The 23,654-nt window shown below is 39.1% G+C and overlaps 2 protein-coding genes across 5 annotated transcripts in view; both read right to left on the bottom strand.

Annotated features, from left to right (window-relative positions):
* Positions 1–3,770: 3,770 nt before the first annotated feature.
* On the bottom strand, positions 3,771–16,932 carry acer1 (alkaline ceramidase 1). 4 transcript variants are annotated; one of them, XM_036579530.1, is made up of 9 exons: positions 16,898–16,915; positions 16,137–16,203; positions 15,486–16,045; positions 14,152–14,264; positions 13,551–13,665; positions 11,453–11,591; positions 8,359–8,496; positions 6,449–6,586; positions 3,771–5,286 (listed from the first exon to the last, which is right to left on the bottom strand). In XM_036579530.1, the coding sequence occupies exons 3-9, from the start codon at positions 15,502–15,504 to the stop codon at positions 5,109–5,111; spliced, it is 840 nt and encodes a 279-aa protein (XP_036435423.1). In that variant the 5' UTR covers positions 15,505–16,045; positions 16,137–16,203; positions 16,898–16,915; the 3' UTR covers positions 3,771–5,108. The 4 variants fall into 4 exon arrangements, with proteins under 4 accessions (XP_036435423.1, XP_036435422.1, XP_036435425.1 ...); XM_036579529.1 differs by lacking the exon at positions 16,137–16,203 and having other exon boundaries at positions 15,486–15,885; positions 16,898–16,932; XM_036579532.1 differs by lacking the exon at positions 16,898–16,915 and having other exon boundaries at positions 15,486–15,676; positions 15,792–16,296.
* Positions 16,933–18,881: 1,949 nt separating this feature from the next.
* myo1f (myosin IF) overlaps positions 18,882–23,654 on the bottom strand; it is a 56,054-nt gene continuing 51,281 nt past the window's right edge. The window contains exons 25-28 of the mRNA XM_036579528.1: positions 22,982–23,041; positions 22,397–22,598; positions 20,870–21,042; positions 18,882–19,776 (exon numbers count right to left, since the gene is read on the bottom strand). Of these exons, the coding sequence (XP_036435421.1) occupies positions 19,700–19,776; positions 20,870–21,042; positions 22,397–22,598; positions 22,982–23,041 (512 nt within the window). The 3' untranslated portion in view covers positions 18,882–19,699. The remainder of the gene's footprint in view (positions 19,777–20,869; positions 21,043–22,396; positions 22,599–22,981; positions 23,042–23,654) is intronic.

The raw sequence follows: 23,654 nt of genomic DNA, 5'->3' as shown, positions 1-23,654 counted from the left end.
ACCGGGGGTCAAAACTTTTGTTTACGACTGTATATGGGGAAACAAGAGTTTTCAAAAGAGTTTTCAGACTCTTTTGTTTTTGTTATTTAATATACTTTAAGTGCATATTTCCACTTTAGATTTGCACACATTTTTAATATCAATTATATATATATATGTATATATATATATATATATATATATATGTGTGTGTGTGTGTATGTGTGTGTATACATATATATATATATATATAAAATAAACATTTATTTTAAAAGAGAAAAATGAAATGTGTTGTTCAGCATTAGCTGTAGGCTGCTATTGTTATTAAAATGCGTGTTGTTAGATGGGTGTAAAATTAGTGGAGCCACAGTGGGCTTCAGGCTGTAACAGATGGAGAACTGGACCCAAACTCTGACCCCTGGCACCGAAATCAAAGCTGTCTGAATGCACACAATGCATAGAGTCTCACAGGCGAGAAATCCGCTTAGGCCCTCGGCCTGCTCCTCGCAGACTGCCAGGACTAAAGCAGCAGGTTCGAGGAGGACATCTCTGAGGTTTGTGTCACTGCTGGAGTCTGTATGAACTGTGTTTATGTGTGTGCATTCTCCGTGTGAAAGATGGCGTGTGATTAGCAGGCCTCCTCTGTGTGACAGGAGGAGAGGGAGGATTGTTTTGGCGCTCTCTCTCTCTCTCTCTCTCTCTCTCTCTCACCCTCTCTCCCCCCACCTCATGCTGGTTTGATTCCCACTGCTGTGTTTAATAACTGTCTTATTCCCAGCATGCCTGTCACATGCCTGGCATTAAGTACAGTTATACATCTGCCTATACTGATTAAGGATGTAAGAATTTCAGTACAATATCAAAAATTCTGAAAAATGAGCATTAAAAGTACTGAAATCTCTATCACAGATACACCCTCACCTTCTTCTGAGTGCCTCTCATTCAACAACTGCCAGTGATCAAAACTTCACATCTGGGTGCAGCCTATCAGAGTGAACCGGGTGGAGAAGGGGCGGGGCTTATGCCATGAACACACACCCACTCAAATGTCTGGCTTATTTTTTTTCTGAAGTCACTCGTAAATCCTGGGGTTGTAATTGTTGGGGTTTATTATGTTAAGAGGACAGTTCCAGGTGCAGAAGTCAAGAGAGGCCACGATAGTTATAGTTATAATTTTCTGGATCGTTTTTGAGATAACAAGTTAATTATCTTGTTATCTCAAGATAACAAAATTGTTATTTTGAAATAACGAGTAACTTATCTCGTTATCTCAAGATAACAATCCAGAAAACGATAGCAACAGCTCATGGCCTCTCTGGATCTCCGTAGTAATGCTCTTATATCATTCTTTGAGTGTTGTTTTGAAACAAAAGGGTTAAATTCTTGAAATGCCCAGCAGAAAATTATGTCAGGACTCTTTACTGAAAGAATCACTATGAAGATGCTACACAGTATAATGTATGTTAATGTCTGTTACAAAACTCAGATAAAAACATGGACGCATTTAAGAGCTTTAAATGTCTTAGTTTATTCTAGAATGGCCCAAGGAAAATGTGCACTGCCATTAGCTTAATGCTAACATACTACTAGAGTCCCATAAGGGTGCTAACATAAATTAAAACATTAAAAAATAATTTTCCCCTTTTTGTTTGGTGATGTCACTAAAAATCAGAACACATTTTAGAGGCGGGGCAAAAGTCACTACATTTTAATGGAAAATGATAGAAAAACAGGAATTGTTATCTTTTAAAGGATCTGACTTGAGGAATAATGCTCTATACGATCAGAGACAATAAAAGAAAGTAAACAATGGCCGAATATCAGCCTTATTCATTAAGACCAGTTTGTAACTCAGGTCTAATAGATGAAATAAGAATGCAGGAAAGATCAGAATTAAAGAAAAAAAAAGCTCAAAATAATAATGTAATCACATTAGGCAGAAACTTGCCTAAGCATGGAAGTAACTATCCAACTGCTATTCCACAGATCCACACTGGGTGGTGCTGTTACTGTTTAAAGAGGGATTCCAACATTTTTTCAAAATTTCTGCATAATTAAATAGGTAGGATGTAAACAGAGTCATTCGGAGTGGCTTGACGTGAAATGCTCCATTCCAGAGAAACTTTAAAACACATCTAGGACGGCTAGGTTACATGTAGAGCAATATACCCTGCTGAAAAGGGACTATTAGAAACTAGGATTAAAACTGTTTTGCTTTCTAATAGGAATTGACTTAATGGTTCCCAATAGAGGCCACTAGTTTCCTGTAGAACACCTTTACAAACACATTACAAAACTATCAGGAACCAACAAACATTTAATGGTTTCTATGGGTGTTTTCAGCAGGCTAAGGCAAAATAGCTACCCAAATTAGCTACCCACTATTTTAACATCATCAACATTACATATAGCATCAATAAAAAGACAAGTGTAAAATGGTTACATTTTGGAAGGTAGACAAAACGGCGAGATATCATGACTGACCCCTGGTTCCAATCACCACTGTAAAGAATTTCCCTTTAACTTTACATCACTGAATGTAGATCCTTCCAATCTGTCTGTGATTACATATCGCTGTTGTCGGAAGAAAACCTCGTATCTCCATTTTTTACGTTTTCCAGTTTTTGACATAATTTGAAAATACCTGTCGCCCTTTACATTGTGTGTAAATTTCATGATGAATGGACCAACAGAAACAACCTAAAATGACTTGGAAAAAAGTCTGGTTCCATTGACTTACATTTAAAGTAAACTAGGTTTTTTCCTTCTCCTGTAAAGTTACCATTTTGGAGATACGAGGTTTTCTTCCAACAACAGGGATATCTAGTGTTCTATGGGGTACATAAAATGCATCCATTTGTATAAACAAAGTATTTAAATCAGCCACAACAGTAAGTCATCAATAGTGTCAATGCAAAGATTGTTATATTGGCAAACCTTGGGATTAAAACCCTGCAGTTCCAAAAAACTGTAAATGTGAAACTATTTGAATGGCTCAGCTCAATCAGAGTGGTTTGATGTGAAATGCACTGTTGCTGAGAAACTTGCTAAACCAGAATTGTTCGCATTGGTAGTGATAGGAACCAGATGTCTGAAGATGCTTCTGATGCCTCTGAAAGCTTCCTCACAGAAAGTGGTTGCATGAAGTGATCATGAATACACTGCCTGATGCCTGAGACATTGTATTATGATAGTCTTGACATAACCTTTTCTTTTGACTTTCTTTCAGAATTAGCACTATTTTACCATCAACATTGCACCTAAAACTGTGTAGGTTCACTGATTATTTTGGGTGCTAAATAAAATGGCTATATTTGTGCTGTAGACATTGTGACCCCTAGTTTCTATCACTGTGACAGACTTTGGGCTTCATTCTCCAGTATCCTAAATTTGTTCTTAGCTTGAAAGTTTTTTCTTCTTCTTGAGAAAAGTCCTAAGAAAGTCTACGTCAGAGCCGTGACATGTTCTTAAACTGCAGAATTATTCACACCTTTGTGCTCTTCAGTGTGTGTAGATTCGGTTTTTTGGGTCTAGAGAACAAATCCCATATAAGAAAACATTGATGGATGTCAGAATCTTCGTTAAAACTGCGCAAGAGAGTTTTAAGAAGAAAGTTCATCTTAAGAACGGTCGGTAAATGAGGGCCCTTGACCACTGAATTAGGCAGAAATCTTAAAAAATGTGCAAGTCCCCTTTAATGTTATCTGTTAAAATACAGAATAGTATTACATGTACATTCAAAAGTGGAGTAACAGTGCAAATCCTTATTAGCACACGTATGGTCAGACTATACAGGTCAACCATTCACAGTAATGAGTGTTATAGACATATACAGACACAGACACACATGATCTTTCTATTTAGTCCTAAAACTGATATTAGTGAGTATATTGTAAACATCAAGTGTTCCAGGATTCAAAAGTAGCATCAATATCAAACAGTTGCAGCAAAAAAACCCATCATAGTCATTCAGGGGTCTGTCTCACGAGGCAGGATTTCTTGCTTAGCCAGCTAACCTTAGTCTGACCTAGTCTGTCTAATAGCAGTGGCTAACCTGCACCAAGGCAGGTGCATTTCAAAATCATTTCTTGGACCAACCAGAGTTAGCTTCTGACCAGTCAGGGCCTAACATGGTATTAAGCCATTATCACCCCAATAAGCGCCAACACGATGGCCATGGAAACAGCATTGCTTTTTACTTTATACATATTTAAATAGATTTTTTTTCTTCTTTGAAATAACCCACTCGACCACTCCATGTTTCTCAGCACTGGCTGTTCGTCACAAACATCATGCTTTCGTGTTCATGCGCACGAGGATTAATCACAGCTTGAGTATCCTAAATAAACCTGGCTTAGGAGAGAAAGTTGTTAACTGCTGTTAAAAAGTAATGAATTAACCGCAGTTACATTTGTTAAGTTTCGTAAAGTTTAAACTTATTCAGGAACGTCTTCTAAGTTCCAATTGCTTCGAGAGACAGGCCCCATGATTGGCGGCTATTTCATGAAGCAGAATTTCAGAGTAAGCCAGATAACTGAAGCCCAACTTCACACCTGTATAATAGGAGAAATGGTAAGGACCATTTCTGTTGGGTGATCCTCACTTTAGCCTTAAAGGGCCCATGTTTCACACATATTTTGTGTTTTATTTTATTTGAGATCCACTTCTAACACTTGTGTGGCTTTATGCACTAAAAGTCATAACGTATTTTAACACAACCATTTTCCAACCTCTTTTTACCCCTCAGAAGAACCAGCCTGTTTTTGTTACTGTGCCTTTAAGACTGATATATGTAAATGAGCTCTGTTCCAATTGGCTGGCCTGTATTGTGCCTCTTATGTAAAAAGCACTCCTTATATCTCAAAATGGGCTGTTTCTGCAATGGACTGGAAACTTTAACAGTGTTACATATTACCTGATATTACGTCACACTCTTATTTGAAAAAGCGAAGGAAATTTGATTTTCCATAATAAGGGCCCTTTAAATGATCCAGCTTACTGAGAAATCCTGCTTAACCGTAAACCCACTGCTGTGCACATTTTAGTGATTTCACACCTGATCCAACTAAACAGCTCATCACTAAGCCCTTCCTGAGGTTAAGCCATCTATCCCTTCATCCTCTTCTTCACTAGCATCGTTTCTGGGTCTTGGCGTTGCCCTTGAGGACGATGTAAGGCAGGCCCAGGGCCCAGTTGTCCCGAGGCCAGTACTGCAGGTCAGGAAGTGAGTAAGGAATCTCCTGGCTGGCGTCCAGGTAAGCGATCAGAGTGCTGCCGTAGGCCGTGGCAACCACAATCAGGATGTGCCTGCATAAAGGAAAGAGACAAACAGGTCAGGGAAGGGGACATGAGCATCACTATTGATGCTACGATCATTAAACAGGGCTAGAGTGCCATTTAAAGGGGAATTCCACCGATTTTTAAAAATTTCTGCATTGTTGAGATGTGAAGTCATACTGAAGAGGAAGGGACCTGGATTTCTATAAAGCTGCTTTGTTACAACGTCTGCTGTAAAAGCTACAAAGACATTTGAACTGAATTTGTGCTATGGGGGTCCTGACCACTGATGAACAGGATAAAGCGGCAGAAGCAGTCTGTAATTGTAGAATGACAAAGTGCATCTATATGGTAAGTGGAGCTGATAAAATGGGCACTGACTGTAGGCACAAGGTTGTGGTTCTTAATAAAGAGGCCACTGAGTGTATCTCTGTCATGATCTAGTGTGGGTGGCAGGTCAGGAGTGGCTCGTCATTAACTTTATGTGCTCACAGTGACAGATATGAGTCACTTACATGCATGAATGTTAACAGTAAATGCTAAATGATAAGATCTGAGCAATAAGGCTTGTAATCTGAATGTAGCCAGAGAGTGCAAAAGACTGTTTATGCAAGAAGAACAAGTTTATATATATGTTCAAACTGTATATAAATCTGTTCTACTTGCATGTAATAAAATAATAATAATAAATAAATAAATAAATACATTTTGGGACGTTTCCTATATTATATACATACATACATACATACATACATACATACACACACACACACACACACACAGAAACATGCCAAAATCACTTTATTGATTACATTTATTTATTTATTTATATTATATATGTATTTATTGTTTATCGTTAATAATAATAATAATAATAATAATAATAATAATAATATTGTTATAAATTGATTAATTAATAAAATGTGCAGAAGTGTTAGATAGGTAGTCAGATAGAAAAAGTGCAGAATATGTCCCGTAGATAATTAACAACGCATGTTATGTGACCAGGACCACCCAAACATTTGCATACAACTGTACAAACTTTTAGGCTTGTTGTACAGCTAGAGTGTCTGATTACACAACAAGGACTGATATTGAAACCTCTATTAGATAAGACCAAAAGACAAGCCTCACTGAACCATGTTTTAAGCTTATCAAACGATGCCATCTGTATCTCAACAGAGGCTCTTACCAGATGCCGTGCAGATAGCAGAAGTTGAGCTTTTGCCAGAAGCTGCAGCCGAAGCGGTCACTGATCCAGCAGGAAATGGCCAGCACCCACAGGCCAATGGAGGCCCAAGCCAGACGCAGCACGCGCTGGTCTGTGCAGCTGTGAAAGGAGGGACCAGACAAAGTCATGTATAATCCCAGAAACTCACAATATTTCACACCAGAAACTTCAGCCCTCCAAAACACCTTAAAGAATACTGGAACTGCTGACAGACAGGACTGACAGTTAAAGGGCCCATATCCTACATTTCTCTTGTATTTTTCCCCATCAGGTCCACTTATAACATTTGTGTGGGTTCATGTACCAAAAACAGTCATCATTCATTTTTCATGACCAAGAATTAAAACAAATTGTTTATGTTGCTGTGACATCAAGACTGATGTGTAAACCCTGTTCTGTGCCTCATTCAGAAAGCAGTCCACGCTGAAACACTCCTTATAATGTCAGTGTGAAGGGGTGGGGCTAAACTGCTGTTGGCTGAATAGTTTAATATATGCAGAAGACATCACAAAAACGAGGGATTCAAAACAGGCCACAGTTGCAGCTCAGTTTTCACATATAGACTGTGTGGTTGGGAAGAGAACAGTATATTTTGAAATTTCAATAGCTCTATCCACACCTAGTACCATAATACCCCAAACTCCTATTTAAAAAAAGAACGAACTATGATACACTGCAAAAAATGGTCTCGTCAAGTGAAATGATCTTAAATCTAGTCGATATATCTAACATTTTACGTTTTGAGATGGTTGAGCTCTTTTTATAAGATTATCTAGCTTATTTCTAGACAATTTTCAATTGTTTTAAGTAATTTTATTTATTTCTGTGTGTGTATGTATATGTAATTTTACATAATTAAAAAACGTCTAGAAATAAGGTAAATAGTCTTAAATCAAGCTAACAACAATCTCAACAGGAGAAATATTAGACTGATTGAATGTATTTAGATAATTTTACTTGACAAGATACCATTTTTGCAGTGTACGGGCCTGTTAATTCCAATGCAAATTAAAATGCCACTATAAATGAAATTTTATTGATGTTTGCATTTACTGATTTTCACTGTGGAAGTTAAAAGCTTTCCTTTTCCTATGAAAGCTTAAAAAAATTCAGTAATATGGTTGTGGCATTTGTGTTACTCATGTTTATCAGTCATATTTGTGCCCGGTACGCAAAATATAATTTGTCAATTCATAATAATGCTACTAAGTGGCACCACTACATTTCTTTTACTGTAAGCAAAAAATTGTCAATGTTCGAGCTAACTCAGATAGCCAGATGTCATATATCAGTCTGTTGACTTGATAAAGTCAGTACCCTGCTGACTACATGGCAATGTTGGTCCACTCTTAGCTAGACAGCTCATTTCAAAAGCAGAGCTCTGTTTAGGGTCATTTAGTGTTGATGATAAATTTAGAGCAGCTGATATACCCTCAAATTCAGTCTCTCAGTAATGTAACACAGAACTTCAGATTAAACTGAGTTTTTAAACAGAAGGAAAATCCTCTGAGCAGGATAATAACGCTACTGAAAAGAATCTTCGAAAGGAAATATTCCTAAAAGGAGAAAAATCTGAGAAATAAATATATTTTGTACGCAAGTACATGTGTGTTCAGTTATGGGATAACTTTATTATAATAATTAATTATAGGAATGAAGGGAAGTCAGTTGGACTGTGAAAATGTGAAAAAAAAAAATATGAAAAGTGGCCATTTCTCTAATACTCTACACAAAACACTAGTGGACCGACCGTAAAACACTAAGCAAAAAGCATGTGGGCCGCCAGCGCCGTCTTCAGTGGGCCAACAGTGGCCTGCCATCCTTAGTAACAGCAGCAATCTAAAAGTGAACAGGTGAGAGGTGCTCTGTACCTCTTTAGCTCCAAATACAGAGAGTAGAGGATGTGCAGGGCGAAGCAGTTGAGGGCGTAGGCGTTGGCTGTGGGTTTGACAAACGAGGACAGCGTGGTTACAACCGTAATGACCAGCACCATGCGAGAGAAAGAGCTCCTACAGGGGACAAAGAAAGAATGAATTCACATAAGCTGAACAAAGAAAGCTGTGCTGCACATTTTACATCAAATCAACTCCAATCTATGGTTTTCCTGCCCTAAAGGGTTTAGCTTACAGCTAATAGCACGGCAGATGACAAACCATAAACCAGCTGACACATAAATAAATAACTAAGCCGAAGATCATATTTACACAGTTTTCCCCCTTATCCCAAGTGTAGTCAGTCAGCCAAGATATGTTTGCTGTAGTAAGTATGAGGCTAATGTGTCTAGCAAGAAACGAAGGCTTAAAACCCCAGTTAGCATGGTGCTAGTTGCACAACCTACATCAACACCAACTTTAAGACATGCTGAGTTGTTGAGTAAAGTCTAATAAACTTCAGTATGTGGTCTCTGACACTGTAGAACACACCGTAATCTATAAAAATGAACTAAAGTAAAGAAAATTCAGGCTTAACTTAATGTTTTTAGCTATGCTACTATGCTATGCTATGTTAGTGCCATTGTTGTAGATCACAGTTTGTCATACAGTGTCAGATACCAAAAGCATGTAAATTAGCTGAATTAGGAATGCAGTTAGCACACTGCTAACAGGATTTTTATTACTTGTTAGCTATTAGTCTTGTAGCTGCAGTGCAAAACTAAGGAAACTGTACAAAAACCATTACTTTAATCGCTTCATGTCACTAATTGTTGAGTGCTCATACAATTCTCCATTAAGAAAAATACTAAACTGTAGCTCTCCAGCATAAAACTTATATTTGTAGTGTGATGAAAATGGACCACAATGTTCTGAAACATCTCATACACTGTACAACAGACAACATTAGCTGCATTTACAGTTACGGAAAAAGCCGACAAACAGTCAACATATGTTTGTTCACTCATTTCTAGACAAGAAAAGGTCAGATCTACATACAGATCTATGTCGCTGTTGTCGGAACAAAACCTTGTATCTCCATTTGTCATTTTTCAGTTTTTGACATAATTTGAAAATGTCTGTTGCCTGCATATTGGGTATAAATTTCATGATGAATGGACCAAAAGAAACAGCCCAAACTTACTTGGAAAAAAGTCTGGTTCCATTAACTTACATTTAAAGCTAAGAAGGTTTTTTCCTTCTCCTGTAAAGTTACCATTTTGGACATATGAGGTTTTGTTCCGACAGCAGTGGTATACTACGTATGAGTATCAAATTCAATAACATTTACAGTACAGAATTAATACAATCAAAAAATTGTCATTCAATATCAAATTTCAGTATATAAGTAATCAGTGTTAGCGTCACTGAGCCAATAGGCATGCTTGTTCCAAATTCCAGACTGCTGATTGGCTGTCTAAACAGTCTATTTGTGTTAGTACTGTGCTTTTTGATATACTACAGTCTGTAGCAATTAGTAAATATACCCACATTCATTTCTGGTTTAAGCAATGAATTTCAGTTTGTAATTACAAAGAAGGAATCGAAGAAATATCATTTAAGAAGCGGTACTGAAAACAAGGCATCAATATGGAAAATGTTTTGATGCTACTCAGCCCCGGTGTTGAGACGATCTAAGTTGTGTGATGTGTTTAAAGAATACAGAAGTGATGCTGGCCAAACTTTCTCAAAATAAGCAAGGCTGGATCTGGCCTGCAGGGCCTTCTAAAACACCCTTGCTGTCTCTCTAAGACTTTGGTGCACGTTTCTTCATGAATATTTCACACTTTCCCATCCCACCCTTAAATATTAATGCAGTATCTGGTGAGGCCTCATTGAGAAAGTGATGGAGGTCTTCTCTCGCACCGTGGGGTGAAAACGATGCTCAAGGCTAAAGCAGTCTACTGTTACGAGCACTGCTAAAGGATCCTTTAACTTGCTCTTTGCTTATTAGTGTTCAGCAGACCTTTTCAGCTTGAGAGGCAAGACAGTTTGTTTCATTCAATATGTAAAATGCTAATACGCATGATGTTATGGGTATAATGTTCTGCTTTATATGTGATGTTGATAAGAGTAAAATAGAAACATTTCGAATGCCCTGTATATAGCTCACTGCCGTGATTGGTTTTCAAAAATTTGTTCTGGTTCAAGCTTTTATCTGAACATTTTTGCAGAACATGTTTTAGGCATCAGGCAGCAAATTCATAAATTACATATTTCATGTAATACTTTTCTCTGAGGGAGCTTTTAGAAGCATTACATGAGTCAGATGTCTGGTTCCTATCACCAGGGAGAACAATTCTGACTTGGCAAACTTCTCTCGTACTGAGCATTTCACATCAGACCACTCTAAATGACCTTGTTTACATTTTAATGATTTATTATGCAGAAATAGGGAAAAATCTGTGGGTTTTCTTTTTTTGTTTTGGTCTGTGAAGCTCAGCCTTAGTGTAAAAAGACCTAAAGGCTTTGTCACCTCTTTTTGTGCACGTGGAAACTGTTCTAGATATGCTGAGTATGTACCTGCAAAATACATGTGTTTTAAAATAATGAGAAGAAAAAAAAACTAAAAATGTGACAATTTTGTCCCGATTTAAAGGTCTCAGCTCTAGTCATGGTGCACAAAAGAAAACAGACAGTAACAGTATTCAAAGAGCAAAAGTTAGTCTGGCAGTATGCGGTTGTTTGTCCAGCAATGCAGTAGCAAAGTTCACAGTACCAAGGCACTAAATTCCACCGCAGTTCTATAGGGAACACCTTATAGGAGCTATAGTGAGCTTTTGTCTTTCTACTGTCACACACCTACATACTAATCTCTCTTAGAGGGCCTTTCAACACTGACCAAACAACAGTATTTCAAAGTTGACAGGTGAGTTCAGAAGGACAAGAACTGATAAGCCAAATAAAGCAGCACAAATGGGGGGAAAACGCTGCAGACACAGGCTGGTCCCACCAACGTCCGCGTTCGCTGTTCGTTGGTGAATGTGTACTTAATTTACAAGGGGCTTAAGAATGTCGTATGTTGCATAGTTACCTGTCTTTAACAAAAGACGGGAAATGTCTGCGTGGAAACCAGAGAGAATAGCCGATGGCCAGCACCCACAGGATGGACAGCTCATCCAGCATCTGCCCCATGAAGCTGAGGGTCATGTGGAAATACAAGGAGAAGAGACCTGTTGTGGTGGAGAGAGAGAGAGAGAGAGAGAGAGAGAGAGAGAGAGAGAGAGAGAGAGAGAGATGTAGAGAAAATGTAGAGAGAAATGTAGAGGCCAATCACTGATACAGTACCAATAATAGCATAAGTTTTTAATATATATACATTAATATTAAGATAATAATTTTAGCATTATCTTCCATTAAACACTACAAAAATAGTATGTTGTCAAATAATAATGATATTAAATCGTAAATTGTCTAACATTTCCCATTTTGAGATGGTTGTGCACTTAAAGATTATCTAGCTTATTTCTAAACATTATTTACCTGTTTCAGGTCATTTCATTAAGTTAAATTCTCACTATACTGGCAGATCATTTTGCTGGTTCCAAGCACATTTCTTAAAACAAACAATTATCTGCCAATACAGTGAGATAATATTACTTAATAAAACTACTTAAAACAACGAAAGAAAAAGTCTAGAAATAGTTAAATGATCTTAAATAAGCTTACTGCAATGTCACCAGCAGAAATATGAGATTTATTGACTTAATTTAAGATAATTTTACTTGACAAGGCACCATTTTTTGCAGTGAAAGTTAAATTTTTTTCTCTTGTAATGTTACCATTTCAGAAATGTGAGGATTTGTTCCGACAACAACAATGTATATTTATACAGTCAGATGCAAATGTTTGGGCGCACATGTTTTGTTGATTTTCATGTTCAGTGTTTTGTTGGAGGGCAGGACTCAGTGGGTCACCTCACAGCAAGGAAGGCCTGGGTTCGATGCCCCTGCCAAGCAACCAGGGTTCTTTCTGTGTGGAGTTGGCATGTTCTTGTGCAGTCAGGTAAATTGGAGATGCTAAATGTCTACATGTCTGTGTGTCTGCCCGGTGATGGACTTCCACCCAATGAATGCGGAGATAGGAGGATAAGTGGCTTAGAAGGCGTGTGTGTGTGAAACTAAGTGAAATTCATTTAGTATCTTCTACAGAGAACACACCTCTGTACATTTTAAAGCATGATGAAAAGGCTTCTATTTTGCATTCTTTAATAATTTAAAACAAACATTTTTATTACTAATAAAATTATTGGCGTAACAACTTGAGTGAACAGTAGAGTCTTTTGCATGAATTTGAGAATTTCTCAGTTTTTGGCGGCGCGTCCATTTCTTTGAGTTGAACAAGGACAAAAGCGATTTCTCTTTATTAATAATTAGATTAATTATGAGCACAAGGCAGTACACGATGTTACTGTGTTGCTGTCTCAATACATTTTATTCATAACCCATTTTAAGCTTCCTGGTTACAATTACTTGGTTACATAAAAATGGAAAATTTTGATGGATTTCAAATTTGCTTTGTATTTTCAAATAATACCTTTAACTTTGCTTAAAGATATTTATGAGGAAATTAATTTACATTTTTATGGTTAATGTTTAGTTCCTGTTGTCGGCGTCAGCATCTGTACTGCGCTGAGTGGTCAGACCTCTCACTTTGAAGGCGTTTCATGGTCTTATTTGAAAAAAGAGAAGAAGAACAAAGCCTAACAGACTCCAGTTCATACGCTGAGTCAATGTCAAATACCATTTTATCATAATCTACAGTACAAAAAGAGAGAAAAAGGATTTCTGAAGCCAAAATTGAACTCTAAACCTAAAAATGTCTTTCCAAACCGCTGTGTGCCCGTTAGCACTTGGCAAACTGGTCTCAGATATCTTTCATACCTCGTCTATGACACATCAGCATTTTTGAAGTTAGCTGCTCCTTTAAAGCCTGCATGCATGGCGTCTGGCAGCGTGCCTAGCCGACACCTTCATGTTTAATAGATGAGAATACAGCTTAAAGTCACTTCAGGCCTCGGCTCCCAGCCTGAGAGTCAGGGTGGGTGAGAATGACTGATGAAGGGGTCTCAGGTGTGAGAAGTGCAGGTGATAAAACTGCTCCTGTGCAGGTGAGCACAGGGGGGCACTCACCCACAAAGATCATCATGAACCAGACCAGGTGGACCGCCAGGCTCCGCTCCTTGGCGTACGGGTGCAGCAGGTACAGCATTATGGGTGCAACTACGAAGAAGATGAAACTGCTCATCTGAAAGGAAGGAAGGAAGAACGTGTCACTGAGAGACAGTGGAAGTTTGGGTGCCTCTGGCCTAAATGACACGTTTTGTTGATTTGCTTAGTGAAAATAAGTGAACACATCCCCACAGAGAACATATTTTAATGCACAATTGCTGTTTATTTGCTGAAATTACACATAATGGAAAAAACCTAAACATAAAATATGGCCTGTGCGAAAGTTATGGCACCTTTATAAAAGTTATGGCACATTATATTTTACGTTTTTTTCAACAGAATAAATAGAAACTGTGCACGTTTGCAGGATAATGACATATTTAAGAGTGTTCCCTGTAGAGGATGTGTTAACTTATTTTCACTTAGACAATCAACACGTGTAATATGAGTGGAGGTGCTCAGGTTTATCAATTATCAACGTGTTATTGGTTGATGTCATCAGCCAGCAGACATAACGGTCAGTCCTGGTCAGCACTGACGGATAAAGCTATGCTCATCCTACCGTGTTGAAGTACTCCACAACATTCTCCGAGTGTTTATAGTTGTCTTCACACCAGTCCACCTCAGAACTCTCATAAGAAAAAACACCTGCCATCTTCTCAAATGATGGGATACCTGAGAGAAAGAGGGAAAGACAGGTGAGAGAGAGAGAGGGGGGGGATGAGTGGTGGAGAAAAAAAGGGGGAGAAAAATGACAGACAAGGGAAGAGAAACAATGAATTAAAGAAGAAGGAGAGATGGAGGGGAACAGGAACAGAGAGAGGGTGGAAAAGAGAGTGAGAGAAATAAAGACAAAAAAGAAAAAGGGAAGAGAATGGAAGAGAAAAGTAGAAAGAGAAAGAAGTATGAAAGATTGCCAGAGGGAATCAGAGACAGAAACAGCAGGCAGAGAGAGAGAGAGAGAGAGAGAGAGGAAAAGTGATAGGGGGTAGAAAAAGAGGGTGAAGAGAGAGAAATTAACAGAAAGTGACAAAGTTAGAGACGATAAATGAAAAAAGACGGAGGGAAAGATTGCAAAAGGGAATTAGACAGAAATAGCAGAGATACAGTTTTGTATCAAGTCAGATGCAAATGCAGATACTGAAATGAAAAGTAAGAGTTTAACACTGAAAATAATCACTTCCACCAGGCTTAAAGGGGAACTCCACCATTTTTTCAAAATTTCTCCACAATTAACTGGTTAAATTATAAACCGAGGCATTCAAAAAGGTTTGGTGTGAAACGCTCTGTAGTAGAAAAACACACACAGTTAGAGATTTTGTTTTGTAATAGCTTTGAAATATAATTTGGAAATTCCATTCAGGTACATGCAGGGCATTGTGAAGCAAAAAAAAAAAAAAGATTTTTGTGATATCACAATTTTACCATCAACATTACGTGTAAACGTTTATAAGAGACGAGTAGGTTCACTGGACAATTTGGATAGTAATTAAAATGTCTATTTTTGTGTTGCAATGTCTACAACATCTGGTCCCCATCACCACCACTGTAAAGAAAGGTGATTTGCTAAGTTTCTTTACAGTGGATCATGCCTCATAAACCACTCTAAATGACTTTGTTTACATCTCACCCACTGAATTGTGTAGAATCTTTTTAAAAATTTAGTGGAATTTCCCTTTAAGCCATCACAGATCTTCACGTATAGTTTGTGAGCACCTGCCTACAGTAACCTGGTACCTATTCAATCCCTCACTCATTAATAATAAGGAAAGTGATCCAGAGCCTTAATCAGCAATTAACTGTTCTGACCTCAAAGCCTTGTTTGGTAGACGGTGAGAGTAAACTGAGCTAGGCTAGGTGCAGTAATGCAAAGGTTTCATTCAGCTCTCCACTTACCTTTCAGAAACGACTCCATGGTGACTGTGAACTCAGTGCTGCAGGTGCGGACGTTTTATCGGTTTAAGTAGAAGAAATGTCCCCAAGCCTGTAGCGCCAGTCCAGCCGTGACATCAGCCGGTGGAGCAGGTAGGCATCGTAGGTGTTGCGAGTCAGAGGAGGTGGGGGTGGTAACTAACTCCATTCACTCACTTTCGACACAGTTTGGATGGATGTGAACTCGTATTTTCACAAGCTAATGACTAAAAAGTTCAACTTTAACTTCTGTTTTACTGTGAAGACTTGATTCTAGGTTGCTCTACCCACCTCTGCTTGTGTTTTTTAAACCACCCCAGCCTTCTGTTTGCATGTCCTCAGCAAGACGAGACTCCACAGCTCACCTGTCAGTGATACAGCTCACCTGGACGTTCACAGCAGGTGCGTTACTGCATTGAACCCCCTGACCAATCACATTTCTCTACAACAACGCTGTCCCAGCCAATCAGTTCCAACAGGTCTTTAGCTGATCCTTTCTCTCAGGCCAGTCTGAATTCTTAATGTCTCTCTGCTCCCTGTGTGCACTACATAAGACATGAAACAATAGCTGGCCACTATATTAGAAACACCTACTTGGTACTTCCATTCACTGGCCACTTTATTAGAAACACTTACCCTGTATGTCCACTCACTGGCCACTTGATTAGAAGCACCTACTGTGTACTTCTACTCCCTGTGTGCACTACATAAGACATGAAATTATATCTGGTCATTTTATTAGAAATACCTCCCTTTTACTTCCACTCACTGGCCTCTTTATTAGAAACACCCTAAATGTCCACTCACTCTACACTTTATTAGAAACACCTACTGTGTACTTCCACTCACTGGCCACTTTATTAGAAACACTTACTGTGTACTTCCATTCACTGGCCACTTTATTAGAAACATCTACCTATTAGCCCCCCTTGGCCCCATTCATCATTGGTCACATTCGAAAAATATGCCAAGAGCAGCCCTGTGGTCAGAAACTGACTATTGATAAAGGGCTAGAAATTAATTAACAGAAATTTTGCACAAACTTTGCCATGTGGAGCTACAAAGGAGGGGTTTCTGACAAAATTCGGTCTGTAGCTTCTGTACATGTGACAGTAGTATTGTAGCATCTAGGCGAAGAAGAACCAGAGGGACACACTGCTCATGTGGGCAAACGCTGTTTTACTGAACAGAGGGAAAGGAAAGGAGAACCACTGCCCAGCACTACTGAATACAGGCAGGTCCCTTCTAGCCATACAATGTCCCTTTAGGTGGTTCACATAGACCTGCACTAACTACTCAACAGTCCAACTCAACAGAGCACAATAAACACTATTAAAACACAATATACACATTTCAAATTAACAACAGCAACGTGAACATTAAAAGACTCTCCTTACCGGGAGCGCGGTGCCTCCTGAGAGCCCATTCACACCACCATTTTGCATGGCCACACCTCAGTGGCTGGACGTGTTAATAAACTGAATGCATGGGGATTGTGTGCTGCTTTGTTCCAGATCCCAATAACTCGGATTCTTTTACACAGAATTCAGCCTCCTCTGGAGCATTAAAGCATAGTTTCACATTTTTTTATAATTTGTGCATAATACAGTGGTTGAGATGTAAACAAAGTCATTCAGAGTGGTTTGATGTGAAATGGCTCATTGCAGAGAAACTTACAGACTCAGATGTCTTTACAGTGGTGGTGATAGGAACCAGGGGTCGCAAAGCCTACAACACAAACGTAGCCATTTTATTTACCATCCAAAAACGGCAGTGAACCTACACATGCTGTGAGTTGTTATATGTAATGTTGATAATGGCAATATAGTAGTACACCTGGAAAAGATATGTTGTCTTTAGGGAGTGTTTTGCCTATTTCTGTGAGGGAGCTTCTAGAGGTGGACGTCTGGTTCCTATCACCACCGCTGTGAACAGTTCTGACCGAAAGTTTCTCTGGAACAGAGCATTTCACACCAAACCACTCTGAACGACTCCGTTTACACCTTAACCACTTAATTATTCAGAAATTTTGAAAGATCACTGGAATTCTCTTTTGAGACACCTTTGAATGGAGGTTTGGTCCTGTGTTTGGAATAAAAACCCATTCTTCTCTGAGCTCTTTGCCTACACCAGGAAAATTCATGCCCATTACACCTATAATGCAAATAAGCAGGTAAAACATTCAATCTCTAAGTGGTCTTTCTCACGCAGAGGGTTTTTGGCCATTTGCATTGTCGTGCATGTGTAAATGAATCTCTTTCTTTCTCTTTCTCTCTCTTTTTCCTGTTGGAGGATGCAGTTTCAGTTAGAGGTATTACACCTGCTGGACCTGTCCACCCTGTAGGGCTAAACGGTGGCAGGGATGCGTGCTAGAAACTCACCTTAAGGCTATAAGCAAGCCATTTCTTACTTTGGGCTGACAATGCATGGGGTGTATTTATGTGCCAGACAATCATCAGCTGGAAATACAAGATCATGACAAATGCTCCAGTCATTTTCAGTCCACATTTTTCTTAATAAAGTTAACAAAGCGCTGTCAGCTGCTTGACAGAGCCGATTCATAGTGTCGCTTGTTGTAGGTGATTCATTTTGGCTTTGATATAAACACAATATTGTCATTTGCTTGTTTACTTGCTGTTGCTGTAGTTAATGGTTTCTTCTGAAATGAAGGTTTTGATAAATGCGTTTGTCCCCCTTTGCTGCAGTAACAGCCTCATTCTTCTGGGAAGGCTTCCCACTAGATGTTGGAACATTGCTGTGAGGATTTGATTGAGCATTAGTGAGGTCAGGTACCGATGCTGAATGATCAGTTCTGGATCACAAACTCAGCCCAGAGGTACTGGATGGAGCTCCATCACTCCAGAGAACACAGTTCCACTGCTCCACAGCCCAGTGCTTGGGGGGCTTTATACCCCTTTAGCTGATGCTCGGCATTGGGCATGGTGACCTTAAGCTCATGCGGCCACCGATTTGTCAAAATTGTACATCCTATCACCACCACTGTAAAGAAATCTGAGTCTCTACATTTCACATTTCACATCAAACCACTCTGAAAGGCTTCACTTCTAAACCAGTGAATTATGTAGATGGGTATAAAACTTGTATATGTGTATATGCACCACCTGCATAGCCAATAGTTTTGCCACAGGCTTTTCAAAAGGCAAATTAATGCTTGTTAATGCAGGAAACAGCCTGAAAGCCTGAGGCCTAGTGATCAGGTCAGAGATACAGTGGCGAATGTGTTTGCCTGCAGCTATTTTGTGGCCTACAACTCGCTAAAATAACTTGATCTACATTGTGACTCTGTATTAATGACTTAAATTGGACTTTTAAATTGACAATGAAGTTGAAAATCAATTAGTCAAGCTTGTTTGGGGGAGAAAATCACTTTTATTCACATATTTACTCAAAACTACACCATGATCTTTACCATGAATGGCCTGTAACAGATCCTTCCTTAAAGCGTGTAGCAGTCAAACACGAGACGTTTGCAGTTATAATCCTATAAAAAATGTTAGTACTTTGATATTAGTACCATAAGCGTGAAGTGAACTCGATTTTCAGTTTGGAGATTGCACACAAAGACAGAGCACCAATACACAAAGCAAAAGCTACATTAGATCAAAACTCTATTATATATGCGCCTTTAAACATAATCACATAACTTAAAAAGTGAGATAAAACTAGATGACCCGTTCACTCATGACTGTGCTACTGCTTTGGTTTTACTGGGCAAAAGTCAGTGAAATCGAATGACAATAGCGCCATCATGTGGTTGTTCTGCAGTAGTGCAGGATATGTGCATAGTTTTGGCACCGTCTGCTAGACTGTGCCACTGACGTAGACAAACACTGGATTTATTCCATTTAATTCTTAAGAAAGAGAAAACAATACAAGAAATCATGTTATGCCCATCCCCCGAGTTTAAATAACACTGCTAATGGTGAAAATGCTTCATAGCCAAGGACCTGAGATTTTCTTTGTCCAGAAAATGATCACACATCACAATTTTACCATCAATGTTTCTTTCCTTTTGATTTTATATTGACTCTCTGACTCTGACCGATACATCGACCCATCTGCCTCATCATCACCGACCGCCTGTGTGTTCTGAGAGGCTCAGAGGCTGAACGGTCAGCAATCAGAGGTCACAGACAGAGTACCGTTGAGTTCTAGCCGGACGAGGAAGAGACGGTTTCTCAGATTTTCTCCACGTAATTCCCTGGGAATAAGCCCTCTTTCCCACGTAGCCTGCCCGTCCACCAGCCAGACGGATCTACAGGAAAACAAACAAACAATTAGCTACACAAAGGAGAAGGAAGGAAGGAAATATGTATGCAGGAGAAAGAAGAAAGAAGGAAGTGAGTGGGGAAAAGTGGCATTACGTATTGCTGTACCTCTATTATAGATGTTTCTTTTTGTCGTGGTTGTTTTTTAATATCACTCACCTCACATGTCACAGAGAGGAAAAACACTGTCCACAACATGGACAATGAGCACAATTCGTGCAGGTATATATACGCCTATATAAATACACACACCTAGGCTTACAATTTGATTTTCTTTTCCATTAATCCATTAATTTTGATCTAAAAAATTGACCACTCATCTGAGTGTCTGTATGAATTTATGTCAAAAACAAACAATATTTTTTCAAACAAATAGTTTTCAATTAGGGCTTTAAGTGTAATTTAGAGTTGGGAAAATGTACATTGTTATATAATTCTAATCGTAATATAGATCATTATATAATTCTAATTACTATGCTTTTCTCGTTCAGAGTTAATTAGTGATCTGTCCTCATTAAAAGCTAATCAGCTGTGGTGTGATGAGGGAGGGCGGAGTCTAAATAGCCAAATTTGGAAGAAGGCCAATATTTCTGACTGGAGGAACTCTATTTAGATTATTTTATAGTTTTAATGACTTTATTATTATAAATTTAAAAAAGTAAGTGTGTGTGGGGGGGCACAGGCACAGATATAAGGTAACTGTTTCTAATAAAGTGGCCAGTTAATGGAAGTACAAGGTGGGTGTTTCTAATAAAGTGGCCAGTGTGTGGAAGCACAAGGTAGGTGTAGGGAGGGCAGGGTCTAAATAGCCAAACTGGAGTAACTCTATTTGCATTATTTTGTAGTTTTAATGACTTTATTTGTGTTCGTGTGTGTGTGTGTGTGTCTATGTGAGCTGATTCCCCACTTTTTTCTTGGGACTGCATCACTGTTGACAGTCAGGCACAGATCCAATCTCTAGCATAAGTCTTAATCCAGAGTAACTGCTTAATTTAGTTGTATCTGAAAATGAGTCTGAAGGTCCATGTAAAAATGGAGCTGCATTTAGACCAGTTCTTGTGTAGCTAATCCATATCTCACCTTCTTTAACCAGATCGATAACTTCATTGGCCTCGAAGCTGAGCTCATCCACATCCTGACCTGCGTATTGATAAAGTGCCCGGCAGCGAGGGCCATGGGAGCGGGGCTGTACTTTGGGCCGGCTGCTGGGGGCCGGCGGAGGACGCTGGCTGATACTCCTCTTCCTTTGCATTCTGAGAAAGAGAAATAATAAACAGTGTAAACAGCAGAAAAGATACAAGGAAGGTGTTTCTAATAAAGTGGCCAGTGAGTGGAAGCACAAGGAAGGTGTTTCTAATAAAGTGACCAGTAAGCAGAAGCACAAGGTAGGTGTTTCTAATAAAGTGGCCAATGAGTGGAAGTACAAGGTAGGTGTTTCCAATAAAGTGGCCAGTGAGTGGAGGTACAAGGTAGGTGTTTCTAATAAAGTGGCCAGTGAGTGGAGGTACAAGGCACGTGTTTCTAATAAAGTGGCCAGTGAGTGGAAGTGCAAGGTAGGTGTTTCTAATAAAGTGGCCAGTGAGTGGAGGTACAAGGTAGGAGTTTCTAATAAAGTGGCCAGTGAGTGGAGGTACAAGGCACGTGTTTCTAATAAAGTGACCAGTAAGCGGAAGCACAAGGTAGGTGTTTCAAATAAAGTGGCCAGTGAGTGGAAGTACAAGGTAGGTGTTTCTAATAAAGTGGCCAGTGAGTGGAGGTACAAGGCACGTGTTTCTAATAAAGTGACCAGTAAGCGGAAGTACAAGGCATGTGTTTCTAATAAAGTGACCAGTAAGCGGAAGCACAAGGTAGGTGTTTCTAATAAAGTGGCCAGTGAGTGGAAGTACAAGGCATGTGTTTCTAATAAAGTGGCCAGTGAGTGGAGGTACAAGGTAGGTGTTTCCAATAAAGTGACCAGTAAGCGGAAGCACAAGGTAGGTGTTTCTAATAAAGTGGCCAGTGAGTGGAAGTACAAGGCATGTGTTTCTAATAAAGTGACCAGTAAGCGGAAGCACAAGGTAGGTGTTTCTAATAAAGTGGCCAGTGAGTGGAAGTGCAAGGCATGTGTTTCTAATAAAGTGGCCAGTGAGTGGAGGTACAAGGTAGGTGTTTCTAATAAAGTGGCCAGTGAGTGGAGGTACAAGGCACGTGTTTCTAATAAAGTGACCAGTAAGCGGAAGCACAAGGTAGGTGTTTCTAATAAAGTGGCCAGTGAGTGGAAGTGCAAGGCATGTGTTTCTAATAAAGTGGCCAGTGAGTGGAGGTACAAGACATGTGTTTCTAATAAAGTGGCCAGTTAGCGGAAGCACAAGGTAGGTATTTCTGATAAAGTGACCAGTGAGTGGAAGTACAAGGTAGGTGTTTCTAATAAAGTGGCCAGATTGCCAGTGTATTGCCAGTGTACCAGCTTGAAGTATAAAACACTCCTTTTCAAATTTCCTGTGTTTTGAGTGCTACAGTGGCATTTATCGATGCATTTTTATAGGAAAAGTAACAGTATACACAAACTTGTTAAAATAAAACATACATTATTACAGTCTCAGAGCCTGTATGGTGTATATGTCTCACCCTGACATGCCCTGATCAGGGACGTTGAGGAAGTCCAGGTTAGTAGGCTGTGTTTGAGCTGCTGGTGCCTTCCGGCCTTTCTGCGAGCCCAGTTTAGGCAGAGCGGCGTTGGGTGGCCGGGATCGTCTGTCTGGGGTTGAGTACATCTGCTCCTGAGGGCGAGTGGAAGCGCGGGAGAACTGGGCTGCACCGTTCTGGTAACCTTTAAATAAGCACTCAGTTAATCAGTGGTTAAAGCTTTTAAAAAAAGTTTTTTTCACTGTTTTTTAACTGTGCTAGTGCTACTGATTTAACAGTACTGAGCAAACTAAATCCCTACACCACCACACTTGCTTCAAACTGAGTTGAGTTGTCTTGGTTGATCAAATATATCATGCGTATGGTACGAGGAGAAAAATGTACATTTCATTTTTTGCCAAACTATCACTTTAATTGAGTCAGTTGAACAGGTTTTGGTGTGAGCACAGATTAAAGCAGTAGCTTATCAGCTCACAGCTTTAGAAAATTGAATCACATACATCACAGCAAGGAAAACACTCATTTGTAGTAAAAGGGCTGAGAGTGACTGATGAATATGTGGCATACCTCTGCTGGGGGGCTGCCTTCTGTCTCCTTGAGTGGGCTGCATGCTCTTTCTCGTTGGTTCTGGAGGAAGGGAGAGAATATCCCGGAACTTTTAGCAATAATGATGAACCAAAATGCATGATAACCAGGGATGTAATTAGTCAACTATTTTGAGTTACTATTTGAGTTCAGGGGAGAATTTATAGAATTTACTTTTTTATTTTTAGAATTATCTCTAAAAATAAACTGAATACACAAGTGTAACTGGAGGAGCTATTCAGACAGCAATAACAATACATCAAGCTTTTCTTTAGTTTAAAAATGGCCAATGAATTTTATTTTGACCAGCAAAATGAGTGCGTGTATTTTTGATTATTATTGTAGTCTATTCTAGTGAAGGGTAATACAATAAAAATGTAACATCACAATACTTTTCTAAATAAGACATTTTCCAGATACACAATAAGTATCATGATATTTTGTTTTGGAGGTTTGCAAACAGACAAAAAGGGCCATCACATCTACTAAATTCAATTAATCAGGACTAATGCTCTCTTTGTAATAAAACATGCAGCTGGACAGTGTTCTTTAAGGGGAATTCCACCAAATTTGGAAAATTTCTGCATAATTAAATGGTTAAGATGTTAAAAATAGAAATTCAGAGTGGTTTGGTGTGAAAAGCTCCAGGAACCAA

The sequence above is a fragment of the Colossoma macropomum genome, unplaced genomic scaffold, assembly GCF_904425465.1.
Source record: "Colossoma macropomum unplaced genomic scaffold, Colossoma_macropomum, whole genome shotgun sequence".
Taxonomy (NCBI): Eukaryota; Metazoa; Chordata; class Actinopteri; order Characiformes; family Serrasalmidae; genus Colossoma; species Colossoma macropomum.
The sequence above is the reverse complement of the archived record's forward strand: the minus strand, read 5'-3'. Positions and strand labels throughout refer to the sequence as shown.